The sequence below is a fragment of the Anabrus simplex genome, chromosome 2 (assembly GCF_040414725.1).
Source record: "Anabrus simplex isolate iqAnaSimp1 chromosome 2, ASM4041472v1, whole genome shotgun sequence".
Lineage (NCBI taxonomy): Eukaryota > Metazoa > Arthropoda > Insecta > Orthoptera > Tettigoniidae > Anabrus > Anabrus simplex.
In genome coordinates, this window is record NC_090266.1 from 667,248,061 (window position 1) to 667,273,101 (window position 25,041).

The 25,041-nt window shown below is 43.5% G+C and overlaps 1 protein-coding gene across 4 annotated transcripts in view; it reads right to left on the bottom strand.

The window, feature by feature from the left end:
- Positions 1 to 25,041, bottom strand: part of LOC136863020 (basic helix-loop-helix transcription factor scleraxis) — a 157,697-nt gene that overhangs the window by 58,900 nt on the left and 73,756 nt on the right. For 3 of the 4 annotated variants that reach the window (XM_067139329.2, XM_067139326.2, XM_067139327.2), the window contains exon 2: positions 14,295 to 14,375. The exons of the other annotated variant lie outside the window; for it this stretch is intronic. In XM_067139329.2, coding sequence (XP_066995430.1) covers positions 14,295 to 14,375 — 81 coding nt within the window. The remainder of the gene's footprint in view (positions 1 to 14,294; positions 14,376 to 25,041) is intronic. 4 annotated transcript variants of the gene reach the window in all.

The window sequence follows — 25,041 nt, forward strand, 5'->3', positions numbered from 1 at the left end:
AGCCACCCTGACCGATACAAAATCCAAGGTGAAGTTCTACGGATGTCTCTCGCATTCCTTTGACATCAAAACAGGAGTCCGACAAGGTGATGGGCTATCCCCGATACTCTTCAACTGTGTTCTTGAAAAGATCATCAGAACCTGGCGGGTGAGATTACAGGAAACCAACTACATTCCATTGAGAATAGGAACCAAATCCAAGGGGATCGCAACAGACTGCTTAGCATTTGCCGATGATATTGCTGTTCTCTCAACCGACATAGAAACCGCTAGAGCTCAAGTTGAAATTTTCAAGGAAATTGCCGAACAAACTGGTTTGCAGATATCGTTTGAGAAAACAGAAGTAATGACTAACATCAAAGAGGTTCCACCAAAACTCCATACAAAATACGGGGACATCACCCGAGTAGACAAATTCAAAAATGGACTGGACAAAGAAGCACTTCAGGAGCGAGTACGCAAACTGGAAATAGCCTACCAAACATCCCGCACAATCTACAACAAAAAATGCCTTTCCCAAAACACCAAGATACGTCACTATGAAACGGTTCTGAAGCCAGTAGTTCTATATGCAGCCGAAACCCTGTCTCTAAATGCCAACAAAGGACTCCTTGAAGAACTGGAGAAAAGAGAACGCAAAATTGTGAGAGAAATCTTGGGATCAAAGTACAGAAATGGAATCCATCAAAAGAGATCCAACAAGGAAGTCTACAGCAAAATAGAGAAAATTACCGACACAATCAGAAAAAGACGGGCACGATTTTACGGTCATCTGAAAAGAATGGACAGAAGAAAGTTAACTAAAGAAATCTTTCACTTTTTTGATTCAAACCCCAAAACCACAATTCCCTGGTTTAGAAATACCAAAGAAGACCTGCAAATGCTACATATCTCAGCTGAAGACGCCTTTAACAGAGATCTCTTCCGCAAGAAAATATTGACGAACGGGCTAAACCGAGACGAGCAACCGAAGAGAAGGCACGGTGCCCCTTGGACAGAGGAGCGTAAGCAGGCCCACTCACAAAGAATGAGGGAAATTTGGGCTCTAAAGAAGGCCAAGTTCAGTGTCAAATGCAACAAGACTTAACGTGGTCCTTGATGGCCCCAGCGAATTATATATATATATATATATAAACACTGAACTTCACATAGTGTTTTGGCATTCGTTTTGTAAAAAATAAATCGGATGTCTTCATTAGCAGTAACAAATCTTCTGCGTTATTTGTTGTTATTTCCACTTTCCTCAATGTTTCATGAGTCGCAGCTTTAGATATTGTAAGTTAGCCCGAGGTCGATCACAGTAAGTTGGATGAACTTTTGGTCACGAGGAAGATGATGATGTCCATGCACTGGTTTGATGCAGCCCTCCATCCTGTGCTAACCTTTCATTTCTACGTAACTACTACATCCTACATCTGTTGTAATCTGCTTGTCATATTCATACCTTGGTCTACCCCTGCTGTTTTTACCGCCTACACTTCCTCAAAAACTAACTGAACAAAATCTGGATGTCTTAAGATGTGTCCCGTTATTCTATTCAGGGGCGTAGCCAGGGGGGAGAAGGTTACTGGGGGGTTATAAACCCCCTCCCCATGGAAATTTTACAGAAACAAAATAAACAGAAAGTGACAATAAACTACATAAACATTCAGAGACATAATTGTGATGATGATGATGATGATGATGATGCTTGTTGTTTAAAGGAGCCTAGCATCTAGATCATCGGCCCTTAATGGCACGAAATGCTAGGGGCTTTACGTCGCACCGACACAGATAGGTCTTATAATGGCACGAAATGAGACGAAATATAAGGACAATTAAAAATCCATAATCTTCCACCGACCAGAATTCAAAACGTGAGGAGGAAGAGTGAATGGATGGATATGAAGTTAAAACAATCAGTGGATCCGACCCACAATGCCCCACATTCCCACAAACTAGTGGTAAACAATAGTATTGCTGACCAAGGGACTGCTTCTAAAGCACAATACTGAATCGATGATACTTGTAATCTAAACCAAACCAAAATCCAGGTCATCGGCCCCTCATAATGGTACTTATCGCTAGGGAAGTAGAACCATCGTAGTTATCATGTTGCGGTACTAATCAAAAGTAGCGTAAACTCGCGGTATTCCACACATTATGGTACTACTCGCAGGTAATGTAATATGCACATGTAACACAGACCTATGGTCTTTCGCACACTGTGTCGCTATTTACAGGCAACACAAACCTATGGTGTTCTTCACGTAAGTGGACTAACCACAGGGACTCGTACTATCCCGTGGTGTTCCTCACATAGTAGGTACTAATCATAGGCAAGGCAGAACCATGGTGTCGCTCATATAGTGGTACGAATCACTGGTACTGTAAAATGCATCCTGAGCACACACTGTCGCTACTAATCACAAACCTATTGTGTACCCAACATCGTGGGACTACGCACAAGTAAAAGCGACCCATGGTTTTGCCTGCGTGATGGTACTAATTACAAGTAGTGTCATGGTTCTAATTTGATCATCCCTTGGTCTCCCCTTTTAGTCGCCTCTTACGACATGCAGGGGATACCGTGGGTGTATTCTTCGTCTGCGTCCCACACCCACAGGGGGTAGACATAACTGTAAAACCAACAGATCTGTTGAATATATTTCCTAAGAAGCCTCGAAAGTTGAATTTTAGATTGCAAACTGAACATACCATTCAGTGTAAAACTGTTAACCTTAATCGTATTGTTCTTATTCTGTATTTTAATGTAAGATTTTGTAGTGTACTGTAATCTGAATATCAACATAATTCACTCTTGTATCAGTGTGCTTATAATAACAAGTCTTGCACGCGTGCACCACACACGCACCTTCATTGTGTTCTATCATCATTTTGTAACTACAACCCCGCCCATCGGCCGATCCTGGCTATGCTACTGATTCTATTTCATCTTCTGATCAAATTTCGCCAAATTGTTCTCCTCTCACCAATTCGAATCAGTACTTCTTCATTCGTAATTCGATCTGTCCACCTCACCTTCAGCATCCTTCTGTAACATCACTAGCCTAATTACATTTAAATTCAAAAATGTTTCAAGTACGTCAAAATTAAACTTAGTATGTCTCAGGCTGTCCGCCTCTGTGGTGTAGTGGTTAGCGTGATTAGCTGCCACCACCGGAGGCCCGGGTTCGATTCCCGGCTCTGCCACGAAATTTGAAAAGTGGTACGAGGGCTGGAACGGGGTCCACTCAGCCTCGGGAGGTCAACTGAGTAGAGGTGGGTTCGATTCCCACCTCAGCCATCCTGGAAGTGGTTTTCCGTGGTTTCCCACTTCTCCTCCAGGCGAATGCCGGGATGGTACCTAACTTAAGGCCACGGCCGCATCCTTCCCTCTTCCTTGCCTATCCCTTCCAATCTTCCCATCCCTCCACAAGGCCCCTGTTCAGCATAGCAGGTGAGGCCGCCTGGGCGAGGTACTGGTCATACTCCACAGTTGTATCCCCCAACCAAGAGTCTGACGCTCCAGGACACTGTCCTTGAGGCAGTAGAGGTGGGATCCCTCGCAAAGTCCGAGGGAAAAACCGAACCTGGAGGGTAAACAGATGATGATGATGATGATGTCTCAGCCTGTGAATCCAATTTCGATGGTAAAATTTACCTCACTGACACGTGAAGACGTGATTTTGAGAATAGGTCAATTGATCAAGTCTGTGTGCTTGTCAAGTTGTCAGCCCAGAGACAGGTTAGATACTCAAATAGCGCCAATGAAGGTTATGCAGTTGTAAGCAATCCTCAAAAACAGATGGCGGCACACTACTCAAGATGAAGAGCGAGGTGGTCTCGTCATTGCCAGAAACTGGTGTTACAAACTATCCACTTCATTGCCGTATCGATAATGTAGTCTATAATCAATATAAGAAAATATTTCCACCTAATCGATGCCTTTCTTTTATTTTGCCTTTGGCAATTTATAAAATCATGTTTCGATCGCTTTGCGATCATCAGCTGCATACACAAAAGCTTAGACAAAACAGCATAAAGCAATCACATAGTGAGTTAACCGACTTTGAACGTGGTATGATCATCGGTGCGCGGCGCATGGGTCACAGCATTGCGGAGACTGCATGCGAATTCAGGTTTCCGAGTCAACGAGGGTGGGTCTTCAATATCGCACAGAGAATGCTACCACCCGCGTAAATCGCCGCACGAGAAGACCGCAGGTGATTAACGAATAGACATCACGTCGCCTCCGCAGAACCATACTGGCTACTTTGAGTCAGATCACCGCCCAGCTGAATGCTGGGAGTCAGGAACCCATTTCTACCAGGTCTGTAAGGAGGCGACTGTACCGCATAGGCTTCACCAGCCGTCGACCAACTCGTGTCCCTTTGCTGACACCTCGACACAGAGCTCAACGACGTGCATGGGCCCGTGAACATCGGCAATGGATCATGGAACAGTGGCGGCATGTGGTATGGTCCGATGAATCCCGTTTGCAGTTGTATCGAGCTGATGGGCGCGTGAGAATGTGGCGTATGCCCCATGAAGTTATGGATCTTGTTTGTCAACAAGGTTGTGTCCGGGCGGGAGGTGGCATTCTCATGGTTGCAAATAGGCCCCAATGTCCGGCTGCAGAGAGCGCTGACAGGTGCAAGTTATGTGGACATTCTTTCAGACCATCTGCATCCCTTTCTGGCCCTAGAGTAGCCTGATGGAGATGCCATGCTTCAACAGGACAATGCGCCATATCACCGCTCTGTGGTGGCACGCTGGTGGTTGGAGGAGCACTCCAGTGAAGTTACGACCATGGATTGGCCCTACAGATTCCCTATCTTAATCCAATCGAGAATTTATGGGATGCTGTCGATGCTGGCACGCTCCATGAACCTCCCACCAACTACACAAGACCAACTGTGGGTAAGAGTGCAAGATGCGTGGGTCCAGATCCTCCCCAGAACGATTCCAACACTATGGACCATGGAACAGTGGTAGCGTGTGGTATGGTCCGATGAATCCCTGTCTTGTAGAGTCGATGCCGCGCCGTATTGCTGCCGTTTTGAGGCCTCTCGGAGGAGCAACTCGTTATTAACATCACATTTAGTGTCTGCACATTACTTTTTTCCACTCAGTGTATGTACGATTATTATTATTATTATTATTATTATTATTATTATTATTATTATTATTATTATTATTATTATTATTATTATTATTATTATTATTATTAAGAATATGCACTGTTCATCACGCTGCTAGGCTAAATATACAAGATAACAGGTTGCCCAGAAATTGAAGTAGAACTAGAGGGGTCAAAATACAAATTTCTAATAGGAAGTATAGTCCCGGACTAATGTGATGACTGCATTGAATGTGAAGGGCGACAGTTTGTATACAACAATCAGTGTCCACCGTTTAACGACTGTCACTTCATTGATTATCAGTTCTTAATAGACCGAGCTCGATAGCTGCAGTCGCTTAGGTGCGGCCAGTATCCAGTATTCGGGAGATAGTGGGTTCGAACCCCACTATCGGCAGCCCTGAAGATGGTTTTCCGTGATTTCCCATTTTCACACCAGGCAAATGCTGGGGTTAAACCTTAATCAAGGCCACGGCAGTTCCTTCCCACTCCTAGCCCTTTCCTGTCCCATCGTCGCAATAAGACCTATCTGCGTCCGTGCGACGTAAAGCAACTTGCAAAAATAAAGTTCTTAATGGTTTAGGAATATAGGGCATTTTGGAAAAATAGACGAAATAAACTGTCTATTATATCGTTCGTGACATTCCCAGGTTTACACTGGTAACGTCTTGTTCTAGACTATACGCTCCTATTGGAAAGTTGTACTTGGATCCCTACATGGACTACATTGGATTCTGCGCAACCTTTTGAATCAGCCTGCATATCCAGTCTAACACATTATCGTTCTGCGATGGGATTTTATTTGACGTAAATAAATATCACACGAGAACACGTTCACTTCCTTGTATAAATGACTTTATTTGCACTGTACTTCACAACACACAATTATCAATCACTACTGATCTGCATTTAGGGCAGTCGCCCAGGTGGCAGATTACCTATCTGTTGTTTTCCTAGACTTTTCTTAAATGATCGCAAATAAATTGGAAAATTATTGAACATTTCCCTTGGTAAGTTATTCCAATCACTAACTCCCCTTCCTATAAAAGAATATTTTCCCCAATTTGTCCTCTTGAATTCCAATTTGATCTTCATATTGTGATCTTTCCTACTTTTAAAGGCACCACTCAAACGTATTCGTCTACTAATGTCCTCCCACGCCATCTCTCCACTGACAGCTCGGAGCATACCACTTAATCTAGCAGCTCGTCTCCTTTCTCCCAAGTCTTCCCAGCCCAAACTTTGCAACATTTTCGTAACGCTACTCTTTTGTCGGAAACCACTCAGAACAAATCGAGCTGCTTTTCTTTGGATTTTTCCCAGTCCTTGAATCAAGTAATCCTGGTAAGGGTCCCATACACTGGAACCATACTCTAGTTGGGTTCTTACCAGAGTCTTATATGCCCTCTCCTTAACATCCTTACTACAACCCCTAAATACCCTCATAACCATGTGCAGAGATCTGTACCCTTTATTAACAATCATATTTATGTGATTACCCAAATGAAGGTCTTTTCTTATATTAACACATAGGTACTTACAATGATCCCCAAAAGGAACTTTCACCCCATCAACACAGTAATTAAAACTGAGAGGACTTTTTCCTATTTGTGAAACTCACAACCTGACTTTTAACCCCGTTTATCATCATACCATTGTCCATCGTCCATCTCACAACACTGTCGAGGTCACCCTGCAGCCGCTCACAATCTTGTAACTTATTTATTACTCTGTACAAAATAACATAATCTGCAAACAGCCATATCTCTGATTCCACTTCTTTACACATATCATTGATATACAGGGTGAAGCGTAATTCCCGCAGTCGGGCGTCGCAGCGCGACTCCTCACATGCCAGCAATAAAAAAATGTCTCTTACAAAATTTCGTCTTGCGAGTATATCCGGCAGAAAAACGACGTTGAAGAGTAGCAATCTGGCAACACTGTAACCACATGTAGGGTAACTACCTCTGTCAGCAGAACTTAGTCGTACTGTACAGCTGGTGCAGTGGATAGAGTTTTGGGTTAGCATGCAGGAGGTCGAGTGGTCGATCCTGGGTTGAGGCGTATGTTTTTTTAATTTCGTAAATGTAGTCCAGGTGGTATGGTGTGTGGCATCTTAACCGTCAACAGCGATTGCAGTGGGTCCTCTAGAAACCATTTGCACTTACATACTACGATCCTAGAAATGGACGAACAATCGTTTTCATTGGTCAGCTTTGAAAGGCGCCTTTTCTACGTCGTGGGCGTGAATTTATTCGCACCACTTCATATACTAGATGTGAAACCTGTTTGTTTCAGCTGTCTATTTCTTATTAGTCTAACCAGGTATTTGTTGTTTCAGCGTTACAAAATGTTGTAATGTAGGGTACATGTGACCTCAGAAACGGTGTCTTACTGTATTACAGTAGGTAATGTCAGATGCAAATTAGCAAATAAAAAATGCGCCTCAACCCAGGATCGAACCATCGACCTCCTGCATGCAACAAAAACTCTACCCACTGCACCAACTGTACAGCACGACAAGAACGTGCTGACAGCGGTAGTTACCCTACATATGGTTACAGTGTTGCCAGATTGCTACTATTCAACGTCCGTTTTCTACCGGATATACTCGCAAGTCGAAATTTTGTAAGATACATTTTTTTATTGCTGGCATGTGAGGAGTCGCGCTGCGACGCCCGAGTGCGCGAATTACGCTTCATCCTGTATATATATATATCAGAAAACAAAGGTCCCATAATACTGCCTTGAGGAATTCCCCTCTTAATTATTACAGGGCCAGATAAAGCTTCGCCTACTCTAATTCTCTGAGTTCTGTTTTCTAGAAATATAGCCACCCATTCAGTCACTATTTTGTCAAGTCCAATAGCATTCATTTTTGCCAGTAGTCTTCCATGATCTACCCTATCACATGCCTTAGATAGGTCAATCGCAATGCAGTCCATTTGGCCACCTGAATCCAGGATACCTATCTGCTATATCTTGCTGAAATCCTACAAGCTGAACTTCAGTGGAATAACCTTTCCTAAACCCAAACTGCCTTCTGTCAAACCAGTTATTAATTTTGCAAACATGTCTAATATAATCAGAAAGAATGCTTTCCCAAAGCTTACCTGCAATGCATGTCAAACTGACTGGCCTGTAATTTTCAGCTTTATGTCTATCATCCTTTCCTTTATACACAGGGGCTACTATAGCAACTCTCCATTCATTTGGTATATCTCCTTCAACCAAACAATAATCAAATAAGTATTTCAGATATGGTACTATATCCCAACCCATTACCTTTAGTATATCCCCAGAAATCGTATCAATTCCAGCTGCTTTTCTAGTTTTTCTAGTTTTCAACTTTTGTATCTTACTGTAAATGTCATTGTTATCATAGGTAAATGACATACACCATATATACACAGTAGCAAAATGACACTATATACAAAACTCAACAGCGGAGTACCCTGAAGTCGATTCTGACAAGTACAGATATCAACAACACTGACGCGCGCACTCTAACATACTCTCTCTTGAATTCACCGCCTCACTCACTTGAGTCCAATACTCAGACTCCACTCCCAGTCTATCACTTGCCTGAGTCACATGAACCAAGATCTAAGAACTAACTTCACTGACAGACAGCTCGGTATTTATACTACTCGATCAACCATCTAGAATGATCGACTTCTGGAAGAGTTCTTACAATCACTCTAATCAATGGAACACACTCGAAACATCGATCGACCAACTAGTCGAATGGATACTCGAACATTCGCTTATATTTACCAACACTCATGGAAACATCTACAACATTCGTAATGTCTCTACATGTATCTGGATAATGAATAATAAGTTTTCAGAACCCTTCATATATACCAAATTATAGTACAATAAGTCTAGCATACGAACATTATGGACTTTTCTACCGCTTTCGACTATATGGATTTTGAGGTTAACTTATACACAATGCGTATTTGAGGTTATACAATTTTATACTACATCTTTACAGGGAAACTATATACTAGTCATATTTAACACTTCATAAAAGCTAATTTAGCATTAAATGTACTATAATTAAAATATATTAAACATGCTAATTGAAGGTTTTACACAAATTACGATGTCGTACCAACGACAACATTCTAAGCAATGTCCCTCGTGCCGTTTGTAGCACGAGTCGCCCTGCCTTATTTTCGGGCGAGCTACTCCTCGGCCTCATGTGTACCGGTTTTCAACCCAGTGCAGGTGCAGTGTTCCAATGTGCAATTAGACTAACTTTGCACTGTTTGTTGTCTTGTATTATACCACCTTAATATGAAAATAATACCTGATTACAATCTATTGAATTTTATTTCATCTACATTCTAGATTAGGCCCTAATCCTTAAAAAAAAAAAGCAACTGCAATGTGAAAACAACGTATGTCAGAGGCTTGTGGCAATACACACTGGCGGAATATGAAATACCAATACCAAGAAGATATTAGTTCAGAAGAATGCAATTTAGACTAAGCAATTTGTCTAGGTAACATTTTAATTAAAATGTCCAAGTCACAGATTCAAGCATGCACGAGAAGACATGTGACATGGCGGTACGTTAATAACCGCTGTAGTCACCACGATTTTGAATGCAAGCCTGCAAGCGTGCATGCAATGTGTCGCAGAGATGCCGTACGTCATTTTGTGTGATGGAGTTCCACTCCTGTTGCACATGGTCTATCAAATCAACAACGGTTAATGCTGCTATTGGATGACGCTGGACTTGTCGTCCCATAATGCCCCATACGTACTCAATGGGCAAAAAATCTAGATATCTCGGAGGCCAAGACAACGAGTCGGCAATCTGTAGAGCACGTTGGGTGACAACAGAACAGCGGAATGAGGACGAGAGTTATCTTGTTGGAAAACACCCCCTTGAATACTGCGAATGAATGGTATCACAACCGGTTCAATCACCAGTCTGACGTACAAATCCGCTGTCAAGATTCTTGGGATAACAACGAGAGTGCTCCAGCTGTCAAAAGAAATCGTTCGCTAGACCACAGACCCTGGTGCAGATCCAGCTTGTCGACATCGCAGACAGCTTGGCTCCAAGCGCACACCTGGCCTCCTCCTTGCCAATCTGCGGCCATCATTGCCATCAAGACAGAAATGGTTCTCATCTGAGAACACAACAGATCTCCACTCCGCCCTCCAATGAGCTCTAGCTTGACACCACTGAAGTCGCAGATGGCAGTGATTCGGAGTTAGAGGATATCTGGCTCGGAACTGTCCCTCAAGTAATGGATTTGTTACAGTTCGCTGTGTTACTCTGATGCAAACTGTAGCTCTATTGGCTGCTGTAGATGGAGTACGATCCACCACAGCCTTTTGGCGAATACAGCAGTCTTCTCTCTCCGTAGGGGCCCGTGTGCGACCGGACCCTGGTCTCCTTGTGACAGTGCCTTCCCTTGACCACTGTTGTCAACACCGATAGACTGTGGTTACACCCCTTCCAAGTTTTTCTGCAATATCGCGAAAAGAAGGTCCTCCTTCTCGTAGCCCTATTACACGGCCTCGTTCAAACTAAATAAGCTACTGATACTTTAGTCTTCGTCTCCTTTGCCTTACTCACACATAACTCACAGCGTCAACACCAGACGATGACTAACACTCACGAGGTGTACAGCACGTATTTAAAGCAAAGTTGCTTTGCAAGGTCGCAGTGGCGCTACTAGCACCACTCTTCGTCGACTAGTGCGCAATTTTGAACAGGTGTCATCTTTCAGATGTGCAAACACGCCTCCCGAATTTCGTTTGTGGCCGATGACCTAGATGTTAGGCCCCTTTATATAACAAGCATTATCATCATCATTATCATCATCATCAATTTCCTTTACCTAGCATAATTCCTTCTTGGTTTTAGGATTTTAGTTTTCGAACTCACATCGACTGTGTAAAATTATTATTCAATATGTCCTACAACAGCTTTAGTGCACACTTCAACATGAGTAACTGCTGAGATGCATTTTATATGAAACGTAGACTGTTATCTAGAATCCTATCCATTGGACAGCATGCATGATATTTAAAGACAGCACACTGATGATAGAGCGAGTCTTGACAAGTTCCTCTATAACCTCCACAACGAAGCATGCTGGTTGCTAGTTGAACCACTCTTCCATAGCATCAGGAAGCGTTTGATCGGCTGTGAAACCCATTTAAAAAAATATTTGTTCGTGGCGTCGACCTATAGAGATCTTTTGCCACTATTTGCACCACATGATATGAACCTGCGTGTAATTGGAATGTGTAAAGTGTTGAATGTGAGGAAAGGAACGTTAAGGACGTTACAAACACCCAGTCCCCAGGCCAGGGATATTAATCATTTACAATTAAAAACCCCTGTCCCGGCCGGGAATTGAACCCGGGGCCGCCAGGTGACGGGCGGACGCGTTGCGCCCTACACCGCGGGGCCGAACTGTGAAATCCTTACTCTTCAGGGCTTTCCTCCAAGTGGGTGATCCATAAGACCCCACCGAAAACAGCATCGACTGACCATTATTGTGTTCGCAGCGTATTGACGTGCGTTACCGTGGAGCAAAAGCACACTTCGTAAAGGTTTTCACGGTCAAAGCACCTTTTTTGCACAATAATTTAATCACGCCACGGTGTATCCGTTTGGACTTAACAATTAAATACGAATGCTGCTTCAACATTTGTCTCAACTTAGCGAACGCGTGTCTCAGACTGACCACATTCTGTGCCGTCACTACTAACATCAAACTATGCAGTGTTGCTATCGCTTGTCTGTTCCGTAAGTTATTTGCAATGTTGCGAGCTGTCTATGTTCCAGTTAAACAATCCTTATAGGTCTACTTCGGTTTAACAGAAACATCGTTGATAGCAAGGAACATATTTCGTTTTAGGTTGTAGTTATTGGAACAAATATGTGGACTGTGTTCAGTTAATCCCAGTTATTTCGGAGATTGCTGTAGCCACCCTAGTTCATTTTTGGTTAGTGGTTTAGTGCCTGATACACTCCCTGACGCAAAGCAATTTTTCAGGTGAAAATTTCAACTCTGTACCTATCGGAATTCGGACCTTTTTCAACATTTTTCTCTACTTTGCGAACGCGTGTCGCAGACTGACCACGTTCTGTGACGTTACTACTAATACCAACGCACTATGTATCGGAATTCGAACCTTGGTCATCTGGATGGAAAGCCGGCAGCTGAGCTAAATCTTTAATCACGTCCCATACTTGACATTCGAAATACAATTTAGAAATATGGAAAAGACATGTTATCTTGTCCTGGCTCCCAAAACTGTTTTTGCACATGCGAGCTGCCTAGGCGAGGCGATAAAGGCATACCTGAGTCACCTGCTAAGACTAGACTTCAATTCCCTGCGAGGACGTCCAGAAATTTATAAACGAGACTTCTAGTTTTGGAATGACTTGGTTTCTATACCGTCCCTGCAGGTACTGTTTAAGTTTTAGTGCGAGAATACTGTCCTGAACCTGTCGATAAATATGTTTACCGGACAAAAAATTAGTCATCCCTGAAGAAATCATTGCAAGCATCAGTTAATACCGTGTAACTCCGCCTCTGGACTTGATAACCGCCTGGATTCGGTTAGGAAGTGAGTCCACAAGGTTGTGCAGGTACGTCGCATCCAGGTTAAGCCACTCGCTGAGGATTTGATTGCGCAACTCTACCAAATTGCGGGAATGCTGATGTCGGCGTTTTACCCGCTATTCCAACATGTCCCACAGATTTTCAATGGGGTTCAAGTCAGGTGACTTTGGAGGCCAATAGGGATATAATAGGGTGGGGTGTGTTCATAAAACCAGTCACATATGCGTCGAGCGCGATGAACGTTGATGTTGTCATCTTAAAAAATAGGGGTATCAATAGCATACTCATCATGCAGATGTTGACTGCAAGGCAACAGCTGGTAATTCAGAATGTTTACATAAACATGGTGGTTCATGTTAGTGGTCACCTCAGTGAGCGGGCAAAGTCCATGATAAGAAAAACACCCACAAAACATCACAGACCCACCTCCGGCTTGATCCTGACCTTCCACATATCCAGCATGAAATGCTTCATTCGGCCTTTGGTGCACTCGACGACGTGCGTCATTGGAATAGTGGAAAAAACGTTATTCGTCAGACCACATTACGTTCCGCCAGTCAGCTACTGTCCACGTTCGATGATTTCTAGCCCATTTAAGGTGCACAGCTTTATGTGCATGTGTGAGCAATGGTGTATTGCGAGGTGACGGACTCCAAATGTTGATTGCATGTAGTTCCTGTCGCAATGCTCTCTCCCTAACAGGTTGGGATAGACCTTAATTCGCAGACTGCAGCAATTCCTGTCGGATTTGAAAGCTATTTTGATTCACAAGCCACGAAACGCGTCTCCGGTCCCTCCCAGTCAGAATCTCTTACCGACCACAATTCTGTCGTCATGTGTCGTGGTCACGTGTAGCACACCACTGCTTGTACACACGTTGAACAGTCCGCTGCGAAACACTCACAAATCCAGCAACTTCACGCATCCTATGGTTATAGGCACGGACAAACGCGATTGCCCCGTTTTGCCACTCTGCCACATCCTTACATCTACCCATGTTGACGTACACTGTCCGCTTGGAACATCAATGTCTCACTGATCACTACTGCCTTGTGTTCACGTAAAGGCAGTGCGCGTGCGTTTGAGCACGGGACTCGGTTGCTGCGCCATCTGTACAGGCTTACCGATCCATCTGTGCGTGTGCACTAGGGTGACTAATTTTTTGTCCGGTGAGCTTATATCGACAAGTTTCCCGCATTTAATAATACTGGCTTTACGTCCCACTTCCTACTTTTACGGCTTCTGGAAAGAGAGTGTTCGCAATTTTGCCCCGTAGGAGTTCTATGTGCCAGTAAATCTACCGGCATGAGACTGGCGTATTTGAGTACCTTCAAATACCGCTGGACAGAGCTGGGATCGAACCCGCCAAATCTGACTAAGAAATGCAGTGCTCTGTCGTGTGAACAGAGGCTAGATTCCGTAACCATAAGCACAGGAGTCAAGCGCTATAAAGCTAGTCGACGTCCACAAATATTCTCGAAATTCAGAAACTTCACTTCATCCCTAAGGTATCCTACTTTCACATCATCACCATCTACACAATTATGCTTTTCTGACATACCTTAGACATGGACCTCGTTCTTTTTTTCCGCCAGGTGTCCAAATAGCAGTTGGTTCTGCCCTGAGCGGAAGATACAGTACCCTGAAGGTAGAAAGAGTGGAATGATTCAACAAATCATACTTCAGCAAAATTCACCCGAAGCCCTGAAATATGAAGCATAAGAACGATCAGTACCAAAAAGAACTACACATTTGTCGGAAGTGATTTTTTCTTGTACAATCACGACCCCACTCCCGTTACAGGAGAGAGATCGTATGCAATCAGCCACAACTTATCTTTGACGGTCACTTCCATTCAATCACACAATAAAACTTATAAAATAATGAAATTATAGAAAACCAGGCTAAACATGCTTATTTTATCCAGTACAGTAAAAATTTGATTATCTGTGAGGGACCGAGGCAGAGACGGACATAAGAACAGACGGATAATAGGATAAAACGAAGAAACAATCGCTGCATTATCCGAATTCAGCTCTTCACCTGCTCTTTCCAACTGTCTAACCTTCTTCCTGGATTTTTTCAATTTATTGGATTGGCAAGTGATAGGGATTTAGACCAGTTTTACGGCCAGTTGCCCTTCCCGACACCAAGCCTCTATGGAAGGTTGTATTCACTATCGTGTGTTTCTGTGGTGGTTGGTAGTATGATGGGATGTAGCCTATGTAATGCATTAAGCCGATAACAAATACCCAGTCCCCGAAGTAGAGGAATTAACCGCATGCAGTTTAAAACCTCGACCTACCAAGCTCGATAGCTGCAGTCGCTTAAGTGCGGCCAGTATCCAGTATTCGTGAGATAGTGGGTTCGAACCCCACTGTCGGCAGCCCTGAAGATGGTTTTCCGTGGTTTCCCATTTTCACACCAGGCAAATGCTGGGGCTGTACCTTAATTAAAGCAACGGCCGCTTCCTTCCCAGTCCTAGCCCTTTCCTCTCCCATCGTCGCCGTAAGACCTATCTGTGTCGGTGCGACGTAAAGCCAATAGCAAAAAAAACTCGACCCAGCTGGAAATCGAACCCGGAGCTCGCTGAACGAACACCAGTGCGCTGACCAATCAGCCAAGCAGCCGTACTTACGTCCAACTGTCTGATTTATGTCTACCCCTTAGTCCCATTTCTTGATGCGGGGCAGAGTCCTGCAGAGAGGCCCAGCCCATGAGCTGCTTCAGCAGTACACTGCAATGGGCTTTGAAAGGGTCGAACAAACGAAGCTCGTGACGTCATCGCACGGACCGGTCTGGGCCAGCGCTGTCATTCGTACGCGGTGAGGCAAGGCCAGCGCTGTGGTAGTTCTATGGGCTGACTGCTTCAATGTGTACAGTGTACTGCGTGTCAGCGGAGTGCGTTGCATTACGGTCGAGTGGAGCCGATCAAATTTGCTGTGGTTTTCAGTTTGACTTCTCCGTCTATCCTGTTATCGGAAACGAATGTGGACTGTAATTCCAAAAGAAAAGAAACCGTGGCAAAAAATCGTGAAGTAAAAAAAGAAGCAACAAACGAACTAAAAACCGCACAATACAAGACTTCTGAACCGGATCCTAAACTTAAAAGTCGTATTTGGTTGGTATTCAAGCCTGCAGTTGACGGTGATGGGAAAGACGTTAATTTTTTGTGCTGTACGATCTGCGGTGAACTTTATGTACACACTAGCAGTTACCCGCGGCTTCTCGCGTGGATTTCGTAATTTGATAAAAGTAATCGTTCCTCGGTACTGTACTAAGACATTATCTGAAAATCCCTGAAGTATAAAACCTCACTGAAAAAATGAGTTCCATTTACCCCAGAAATTCTTTGTAAACAAAGTTTGTGGTATTGCCTTTTGGGGCTGAGATGACCATGCGACATAGAACTGTACACGTGAGAACGTCTTCTTTATTTCTTTATTTTTAAAGGAGATTACAAATACGTATTTCCACATCTGTAACATCTTCAGGTTTTGAGATATAAGTATCATCATAAAAAGAATTCAACCCCTTTATCAGCCCTTCCTCCAGCCCCACCTACGTGGATTTTCCAAAAACAAAAGAGAGACATGTCTCTTTAATTTTAAAAGAGATTATAAATACCACTTCACATCTGTAACATATTAATTTTTTGAGATACATTGTAGATATGCTCAGGGATTATGTATACAAATTTTGGTTGGCAGCTATGCCCAAATGTACACGCATAATCGCGCTGCTGTAGAACCCTGGAGCTGGCGTTGCCATGGTTACGGCAGTTAATTTCCTTATCCGATTCCGAGAGCAGCGGTAGTGTGGTGCCAATATCTCCGTAACGGTCGGTTTCAGGGCCGTAAAACATAGTTTTCGGGCCCATATGGCTTACCGAGATTTGTTCTTTGGGTCAAGGGGGTTAAAATGAGCCTATATTAGCCTATTATTTTATGCCTCCCCTGTCGCCCCCACTTCGAATTGTTTTGAAAATAAAATACAGCCCATGTCCCTCAGGGATAATGTATATTTACATTAGTAAAAGGCTTTTTAGAATCGGTCCACTAGTTTCTGAAGTTACCCTCCAGATATACACAAACTAACAAAATTCGCGCTCTCTCTTTATTATGTTAGTGTAGATTAAAGGAGTCGGACTGATTTTGTCTTTTTATGGTTAGATAAAAAGGCTTACGATCAACGAGGTGTGCTTGAATGACGAGCATTCTAATGTTTCCGTGTCATCAGACTCCACGTCCGGTTCCATGGCTAAATGGTTAGCGTGCTGCTCTTTGGTCACAGGGGTCCCGGGTTCGATTTCCGGCAGGGTAGGGAATTTTATCCTTAATTGGTTAATTTCGCTGGCACGGGGGCTGGGTGTATGTGTCGTCTTCATCATCATTTCATCCTCATCACGACGCGCAGGTCGCCTACAGGAGTCAAATCAAAAGACCTGCATCTGGCGAGCCGAACATGTCCTCGGACACTCCCGCCATTTCATCAGACTCCACGACTATGCCACAACCTGCCAAAGTAATGAAATTTTCTTCGTGGACTGACGTTCATGATGCTCCTATTCCAACAGATGAGCTGGAAAGATATTTAAAACAAAATTGTGGAATGCAAGAAGATAGATACAGCGTCCTATTGGAGAACAAATGGACAAAACTATCCAAAATTTCACCAGATCGCTAAGAAAGTAATATGTATGCAAGCATCATGTTCAGCTTCAGAGAGAAATTGCAGTTCAGCGGGCTTCATTCTCAACGCACGACGGTCTCTTCTACAATCAGACAATGCTGATGCTCTTCTTTTCATTCAGAGTAATTCCATTCCACCACTTTAACTATGACCAATAAACTATGCACACTAAGTAAAAGCTATGTTCAGGATTGTTTTTGTTGTTTGCAAATTGCACGTCATTTCTGTTTATATTTTATTTTGAGGTAAACGCGAATGAAGTCCTATGAATATGCTTCGTGTTATTTAGATTCATTTTCAGTTAACTTGATGTCAATTGCAGACAAATATTAGTTTATAATACAGTTTCTGTTTGTTTTCAATTATTATTATTATTATTATTATTATTATTATTATTATTATTATTACAGTGCAGGAGAAATCTCTACTATTTAACTTCCAAATGCGATTAGCCTACTTTAAAGTATGTCATTAGCGTACGGGAATTCATAGAGTGAACGATCCGAATAGTAGTGTGACGTGAACATTTCGTTGTGCACGGCGCACATGTTATTGTGGAGAAGTACACAAGGTTATTCTACTGGGCCCGCCCAGTGCGGTGGACTGCGGTGGGCTCTATGAGCCCAGTGCGGTGGACTGCGGTGGGCTCTATGAGCCCAGTGCTGTGGGCCAGTACGCTGCCGCGTCAGAAGAGAACGGCACTGTACGGGCTGGGCTGCCGGAGCCGGTGGGTTTGAAGTGCTGCGCGGTGGGCCTGGCTGCAGGACTCTGATGCGGGGTCGAGGCTGAGACGAGATTAATGACATGTATTATGGCCGGATGCCCTTCCTGACGCCAGGCTCATTTGAGGAGCTTATGAAGATGATATCAATGAGGTTGAATGAACTTGCGTAAGGAGGTGGAAGAAAGCGGCTGTGGCCTACGTTTAGGAACTGTTCCGGCATTTGCTTGGAAGTGAACATGGGAAACCACAGAAAACCATTCTCAGGACGGCCAACGGTGGGTTTCGAACCCACGCGTCTCCCGAATGCAGAACCTTGGCTCCACAGCCGTAGCGCGTTAACACGTGCAGCCACTCTGCTCAATTTATGTTCAACTGTCTAATACCGTGGCGAATCTTAATTTTACCTAACCAGCATAGGCTTGCTTTGAAAAACGGACTTTCACTTAAGTTGTTATTCATACCAACAATTTTTGGGATTACGGTATTACTGGTTCTGAAAGGGTAATCCCTAGCCTGCAGGCTTGACCGAACCACTGATACATTACATGTCCAACTGATAGTTTGTCGTCAGTTTCATAGTTTTGCGAGCTTTCACATTAACGTCGGTGGTTTGAGCAATTTTGAAACATGGCTCTCAATTTTGTCCGCAGCACGTTTGGTAACACTGACTGTTGTTCGCCCGATACTTGTAGCCATTTCATCTCTCATTAAGACGTTCAGTAATTTCCATTTTCTGGGTTAATCTCAACAATACACGATTACGTTTCTCTGTCATTTTAGTATTTCAAATCAAACGGGACATGGCAGAGCAAAACATAACACTACAGTACGTGTTAACCTGATGCAAAAACAGAGGTTATACTACAATAATACTCACCATGCTAGTCTCAAACAATGACAATAGTATGACTGCTTCTGGCGTGCTCTAAGTAGTAATTCGTATGCGCGTTTCCTTTTATTCTGAGCGCCTGACGGGTATGCTTCAGCCTGTTTTCTTTGATGGCCACAATCTGCCCGGCTTGCGACCTTGTGATCTTGCCAGAAGTAACAAGGATTGTTTACCTGATGTTTTTGGGGTACGGCAGTCGGGACTATATTTCGGCACTTGACTTAATGTTTTTTCAAGACCTTTCAGGAGGTACAACTGAGCTGCTGCGGGCAGCAGTGAGCCATGTTTACGGAGCAGGCCACGCTATGCGAGTACGCAATGTGCATGCTCGGTTACTATAGACTACTCTTGAGCCCACGATAGTTGAAGTCTGACATTTAAGCGGCGAAAGCAGTAACTACGAAGTGCGCTGCGTTGTCATAGTTACCTCTATCTGCGTTTATCACCCTTTTACACAGGATGAATATTTAATCAACTATGTTGGCCTAATGCAATTCAATAAACTTTGGGCCGTTCCTAAGCTCATGCTAATAACCCCGGCATTTAAGACATAACACATCATTGCCGATAAATATGAGATTTCATATTCACTAAATTGGCGATAACCTCAACAAATGCATATGTTAAATTGAGAATATAACTTACAACTAGCCAACTGTACAACTAACAACGAAAATAATATTCAGGAAACAAATACTTAAATTATTACATAAACCAGCAACAACTCACACAGCTAACACAGTACTACTCTGAATAATATCACAAAAGTGACTGAGAAAAAAGCCAACCCACATGACGATAGCAATCTTAAATTGGCATCTCTGTTATCGTTGCCATAGCAACAGAGCATTTTCGAGCAACGTTAGTCAACTTTTTCTCGCCGGTGGCGCTAATCGTCAGACTTCAACTCTCGTGGGCCCAACTATAGTCTAGTAAGCGTGGGTGCATGCTTGCCGCGTGTACCACATCACGCCCGTTGGCGCATACTAAGCGTACGGAGGAAAAACTGGACACGGCCAGGACCTAAGAGGCACGGAGCGGTGCAGTCGAGCAACGTCTCCTTCCTGAGTATGCCATGAAAATATTTCTAGGAAGTCCGACTCGTTGGCTGAACGGTCAGCGTACTGGCCTTCGGTTCAGAGGGTCCCGGGTTCGATTCCCGACCGGTTCGGGGATTTTAACCTTAATTGGTTAATTCCAATGGCACGGGGGCTGGGTGTATGTGTTGTCTTCATCATCATTTCATCCTCATCACGACGCGCAGGTCGCCTACGGGAGTCAACTCGAAAGACCTGCACCTGGCGAGCCGAACATGTCTTCGGACACTCCCGGCACTAAAAGCCATACGACATTTCATTACCGATTTCGTTCAAACTTCGGGAGGATGAACTACATCAGCAAAAAATGTCCGAGGCTTTGTGTCATTGACCCTTATTTAACGAGAAAGTGTCCCTTTAAAATGTAATAGCCAGCATACATGTTCGAAATATGCGTGTAAGTGTATGTAGCTCCGCTGGCTTAGTGGTCAGAATCCCTGACTTACGCACGGGCGTCTTGAATTCAATGTGCTGTTTCTTTTCTCTTCCTTTTATCTTTTTATTTTACCCATGCCTATCTTTGTCCATACCGACTAGGAAAACCGCAAATTAAGTATGAGATGAATCATATAGCCTACTCGTGTACCATCATCCCGTATTCCTATAGATGACTCGACAAATCTTCGTGTTTTCTGTTCTTTTTATAACCACTTCTGCAGGTGTGATAAGAGATGGAGAGGGCGAGGAACTATTTACGTTTTACAAATGAAATGGAAAATGCGTATGGCTTTTAGTGCCGGAAGGTGTCTGAGGTCTTCGACTCGCCAGGTGCAAGCCTTTTGATTTGACACCCGTAGGCGGCCTGCACGTCGTGATGGGGATGGAATGATGATGATGACGACAAATACACTCAGCCCCCGTACCAGCGGAATTAACCAATGATGGTTAAAATTCCCGACCCTGCCGGGAATCGAACCCGGGTTCCCTGTGACCAAATTCCAGCACGCTAACCATTTAGCCATGGAGCCGGATAACGTTTTACAACAAAAAATACTAAAAGTGAACAATAAAAGCACTCGTGCTATGAACTGTTTTGAGAACATTTTATTTACGATATTAATAATTATACAATATTAATTTCAGTCTAGCTCGAGCAGTCGAGGAGAGAGGTTGCGTAGCGAAGTGCGTGCTGTAAACATGGTTGGCATTGAACAGTACCGGGCCGCTATTGGGAAATGGCAGGCAAGGCAGAAGAAGGAGGTCAGGAATGGATTGGTGACGGACGGATTGAAAATGAGTGAAGCGGTGCTGGTGGTGACAGTGATAGCAGTGTTACTGGTTATTGGGGGGGTGGAAGTAAACCCAGGCCCAAATACCAGTGGAAAATATAGCACAGAGGATTTGGCCGCACTCAGGGTGGTTGTAAGTGAAGTGATGCAGGAAAAGTGTCAATGGGATAAGGTGCAGGAAATAAAGGACATGATGGAGGAGCAGAGAAGGGAGATAGGGAACATGAAGAAATGGCTTGAAACGAAGACAGAGGAATCGAGCAGGAGAGTGGTCAATAACGAGAAAGAAATTGAGCTATTGAGAGGGGAAGTGAAGCATCTGAAAGACGAGGTGATGAAGATGAAGAAAGAAGCGGAGGGGTACAGGCAGGAGAGATTGAAAAAAGCCATATTTTTATATGGAATTGAGGAAGGGGCGAGAGAGAGCAAGATTGAGCTGATATTTAAGGTGGTGGAAGCTATACGGGATGTTATGAAGGTAAACTTTAGTGAGGTAGACATTGATGATGTAGAGAGAGTTGGTAGAATCAAAGGTCGGAGGCCAATTAGGGTTACATTGTTCTCAACCCTAATGGCAGATTCTGTGTTAAGAAACAGCAAGAATTTACAAGGGCGGAAAATAGGGGTGAAAGGAGACATGGGAAGAGAAGGAAGTGAAAACGCGAAGATCTTGAATAGGCACCTTTGGAGAGCGAGGAACCAGGGGCTAAAGGCCCGAATAAGAGGTCTGAGGTTGGAGGTGACGAACGGGCGATGGGTCAGAGTTCATTCAGTTTCTAAGCTAAAGGAAATGGACGAAAACGAGAGGGCTGAGAGTGGTGAGAGGTCAAGACAAGATGGGAAGAAGAAAGAAGAAAAGAAGAGGAGGAGGGACGTGGCAGGTGAGCAGGGCATCTCGGAAGAGAAGGGGCAGTGCAGCCGGGAGACAGAAGACCAAGATAGTGAAGTGGACGGTGAGAGTGGACCGCAAGAAACTGGGAGAGGAGAGTGTAGTGGTGCAGTGAGTAAGAAAGGACAAAGGGAGATGGATTCAGAAGTCCAAAATAGTGAGGGGGAGAGTGGGGGTGAGCAGCAAGAAGAGGTGAGTGCAGGGTGCAGTGGTGTAGCGAAAAAGAAAGGTCAAGAGGAGACAGATAGACAAGAAGGTAAAAAACTTATGAGTAAAGTCAGGAGTAAGAGCTTAAAAGACATATGGGGAAAAGTACGTAAAGGGATGGAGGATACAGAGGGAGAGAGGTCGATAAATACTAGAAGTAAGAATAGAGTGGGAGACCTAGAAGGGAGGGAGGGAAAGTTATAACAATTTTGGAAGATAGGATGTGTGAATATTGAAGGAGTAAGGAGCAAATTAGGAAACAAGAAAGTTAGGGAAGTAATTGAAAGTTTCGATGTTGTGGCACTCTTAGAGACGTGGTTGGAAACAGGGAGGGAGATTGCATGGAAGGGGTTTGAGATAAAATATAAATATAGAAGAAAAGAGAGGAATAAGGGACGAGCACCAGGAGGGATGATAGTTCTAATTAGGGAAGAAATTAGTGAAAGAGTAGAGGATATAGAGACCGATATGATGGAAACCATATGGCTGAGATTGAATTTGGGAGAGAGAGAGGGACGGAGGAAGAAAATAAATCTAGCTTTTGTTTACTGCCATCCTAGTAATTCAGAATATGCAAATAAATATTTTTTTGAAGAGTTATTGGTGGATATTGGTAGGATAAGGGGAATGTATCCAGGGGAGGAGGATATGTTGTTATTTGGGGATTGGAACGCGAGAATAGGAGAACAGAGCCCAATTTATAGTAAGGAGGATGGAATGTGTTTGTTAGAAAGCAGAAGGAGTGAGGACAAAATTACAAATAGTTATGGAGAGAAGCTCCTAGAGATGTGTGCTGTGGGAAACTTGTATATTCTGAATGGGTGGATAGAGGGTGACAGGACGGGGAAATTGACATATGTTACGGAGAAAGGGGGTAGTGTGATAGATATGGTTCTGAGCTCGGAAGGGATGATTGGGGAAGTTGTAAGTATGGAAATAGGAGATTGGATTGAGTCACACCATTTCCCGGTGAGGGTTATGCTGAAAAGAGAGGTAGAGAAGCGTACAATGAAGGAAAATGAGACAAAGGATAAACGAGGGAGGGGTTATAATAAGTACAAATGGACAGAGAAGGTGGGCCGGGATTGGAATAGGGTAGTAAAGGAGGAGTTACATCTTCTGAAATTTGGGTGGGAAGGGGCGTTAGAAGAGAATGATACTGATAAAGCCTTGGAATTGTTGCTACATCCAATAAAGATGATAGCGCAGAAGGTGAAAGCTAGAAAAGGAAATAAGAAAGAGGGAGAAGAATGGTTTAATAGGGAGTGTGAAGGATTGCGGAGGAGGGTGATGGACGCTTTAGGAGAATATAGAAGGAAAGGTGGAAGCCAAGAAAGGGAGATTTTCTGTAGATTGAGGAAGGAGTATAAAAAGAAAATTTCTGAGACAAAAAAGACGTGGTTAGAGGAACAAATGGAAGCCATAAATAATGACTGCAAGACTAACAATTTTGAGAGAGTCTGGGATAAGATTAATAGAATTATTAAGGGTGGAAGGAATATGGAGAGAACGAGTATTGAGGAAGTGCAATGGGTCAGGCACTTCGAGGAATTACTAGGAAAAAAGGGGGGTGATAGATTGAGAGGTTCGGGAGAAGATGTAATTTGGAGTAATAGGGGAGTGGCAATTTATGACTTGGATAAAGAAATCACAAGAGAGGAAATCCGGGGAGTGATAAGCAGAGCCAGAGCGAAGTCGGCCGGGGGGTGTAATGGTATAAATAATAAGTTTTGGAAGGAAATTAGTAAAAATGAGATAATGATAGAGGGCATGGTGAAACTATTCAATAGGATATTCGAGGGAGGAAATTACCCTAGGGAATGGGAAACAGGAATTATATGCCCTATATACAAGGGAAAGGGTAGTAGGAACGATGTGAACAGTTATAGGGGTATATCTCTGCTGGATTCTCTGAGTAAAATATATACTGGGGTGCTAGCGAACAGAATAAGTGGGTGGGCGGAAGAAAATGGAATTTTGACAGATTACCAAGGGGGATTTAGGAAAAAGAAAAGAACAGTGGATAATATAATGATAGTAAAGACTATTTTAGAAAAGTATAAGAATATGAATAGAAGTACGGTTTATGTAGCAGCAATAGATTTTGAGAAAGCTTTTGATAAGGTAAATAGAGAGGCCCTACGAGAGAAATTAGGTAGGCTAGGGATTTCGGAGAAGATGTTGAGGGCAGTGGAAGGAATATACAGGGATGTCAGGTTTTGTGTAAAATTGGGAGAAGGGAGAATGAGTGGACCATTGGAGTCCAAGGTGGGTTTAAAACAAGGTTGCAAGTTATCGCCCATACTGTTTATTTTATTTATAAACGATATTTTAGAGGGGTTTGGGGCAGGAAATTGGGCTGTACCGGTAATTAATGGTGTGGAAGTGCCAGGACTGATATTTGCGGATGATGTGTTATTGATGACGTTAACTTCAGGGGCGATGAATAGGGCCTTAGAGTCAGTGATGCTATTTGCGAGGAAATGGGGATTGAAAATTAATGGAAATAAGTCTAAAATATTGATAGTACAGGTGAACAAAAGAAGAAAGATTGAAGGGAATTGGGTAATACAGGGAGAAA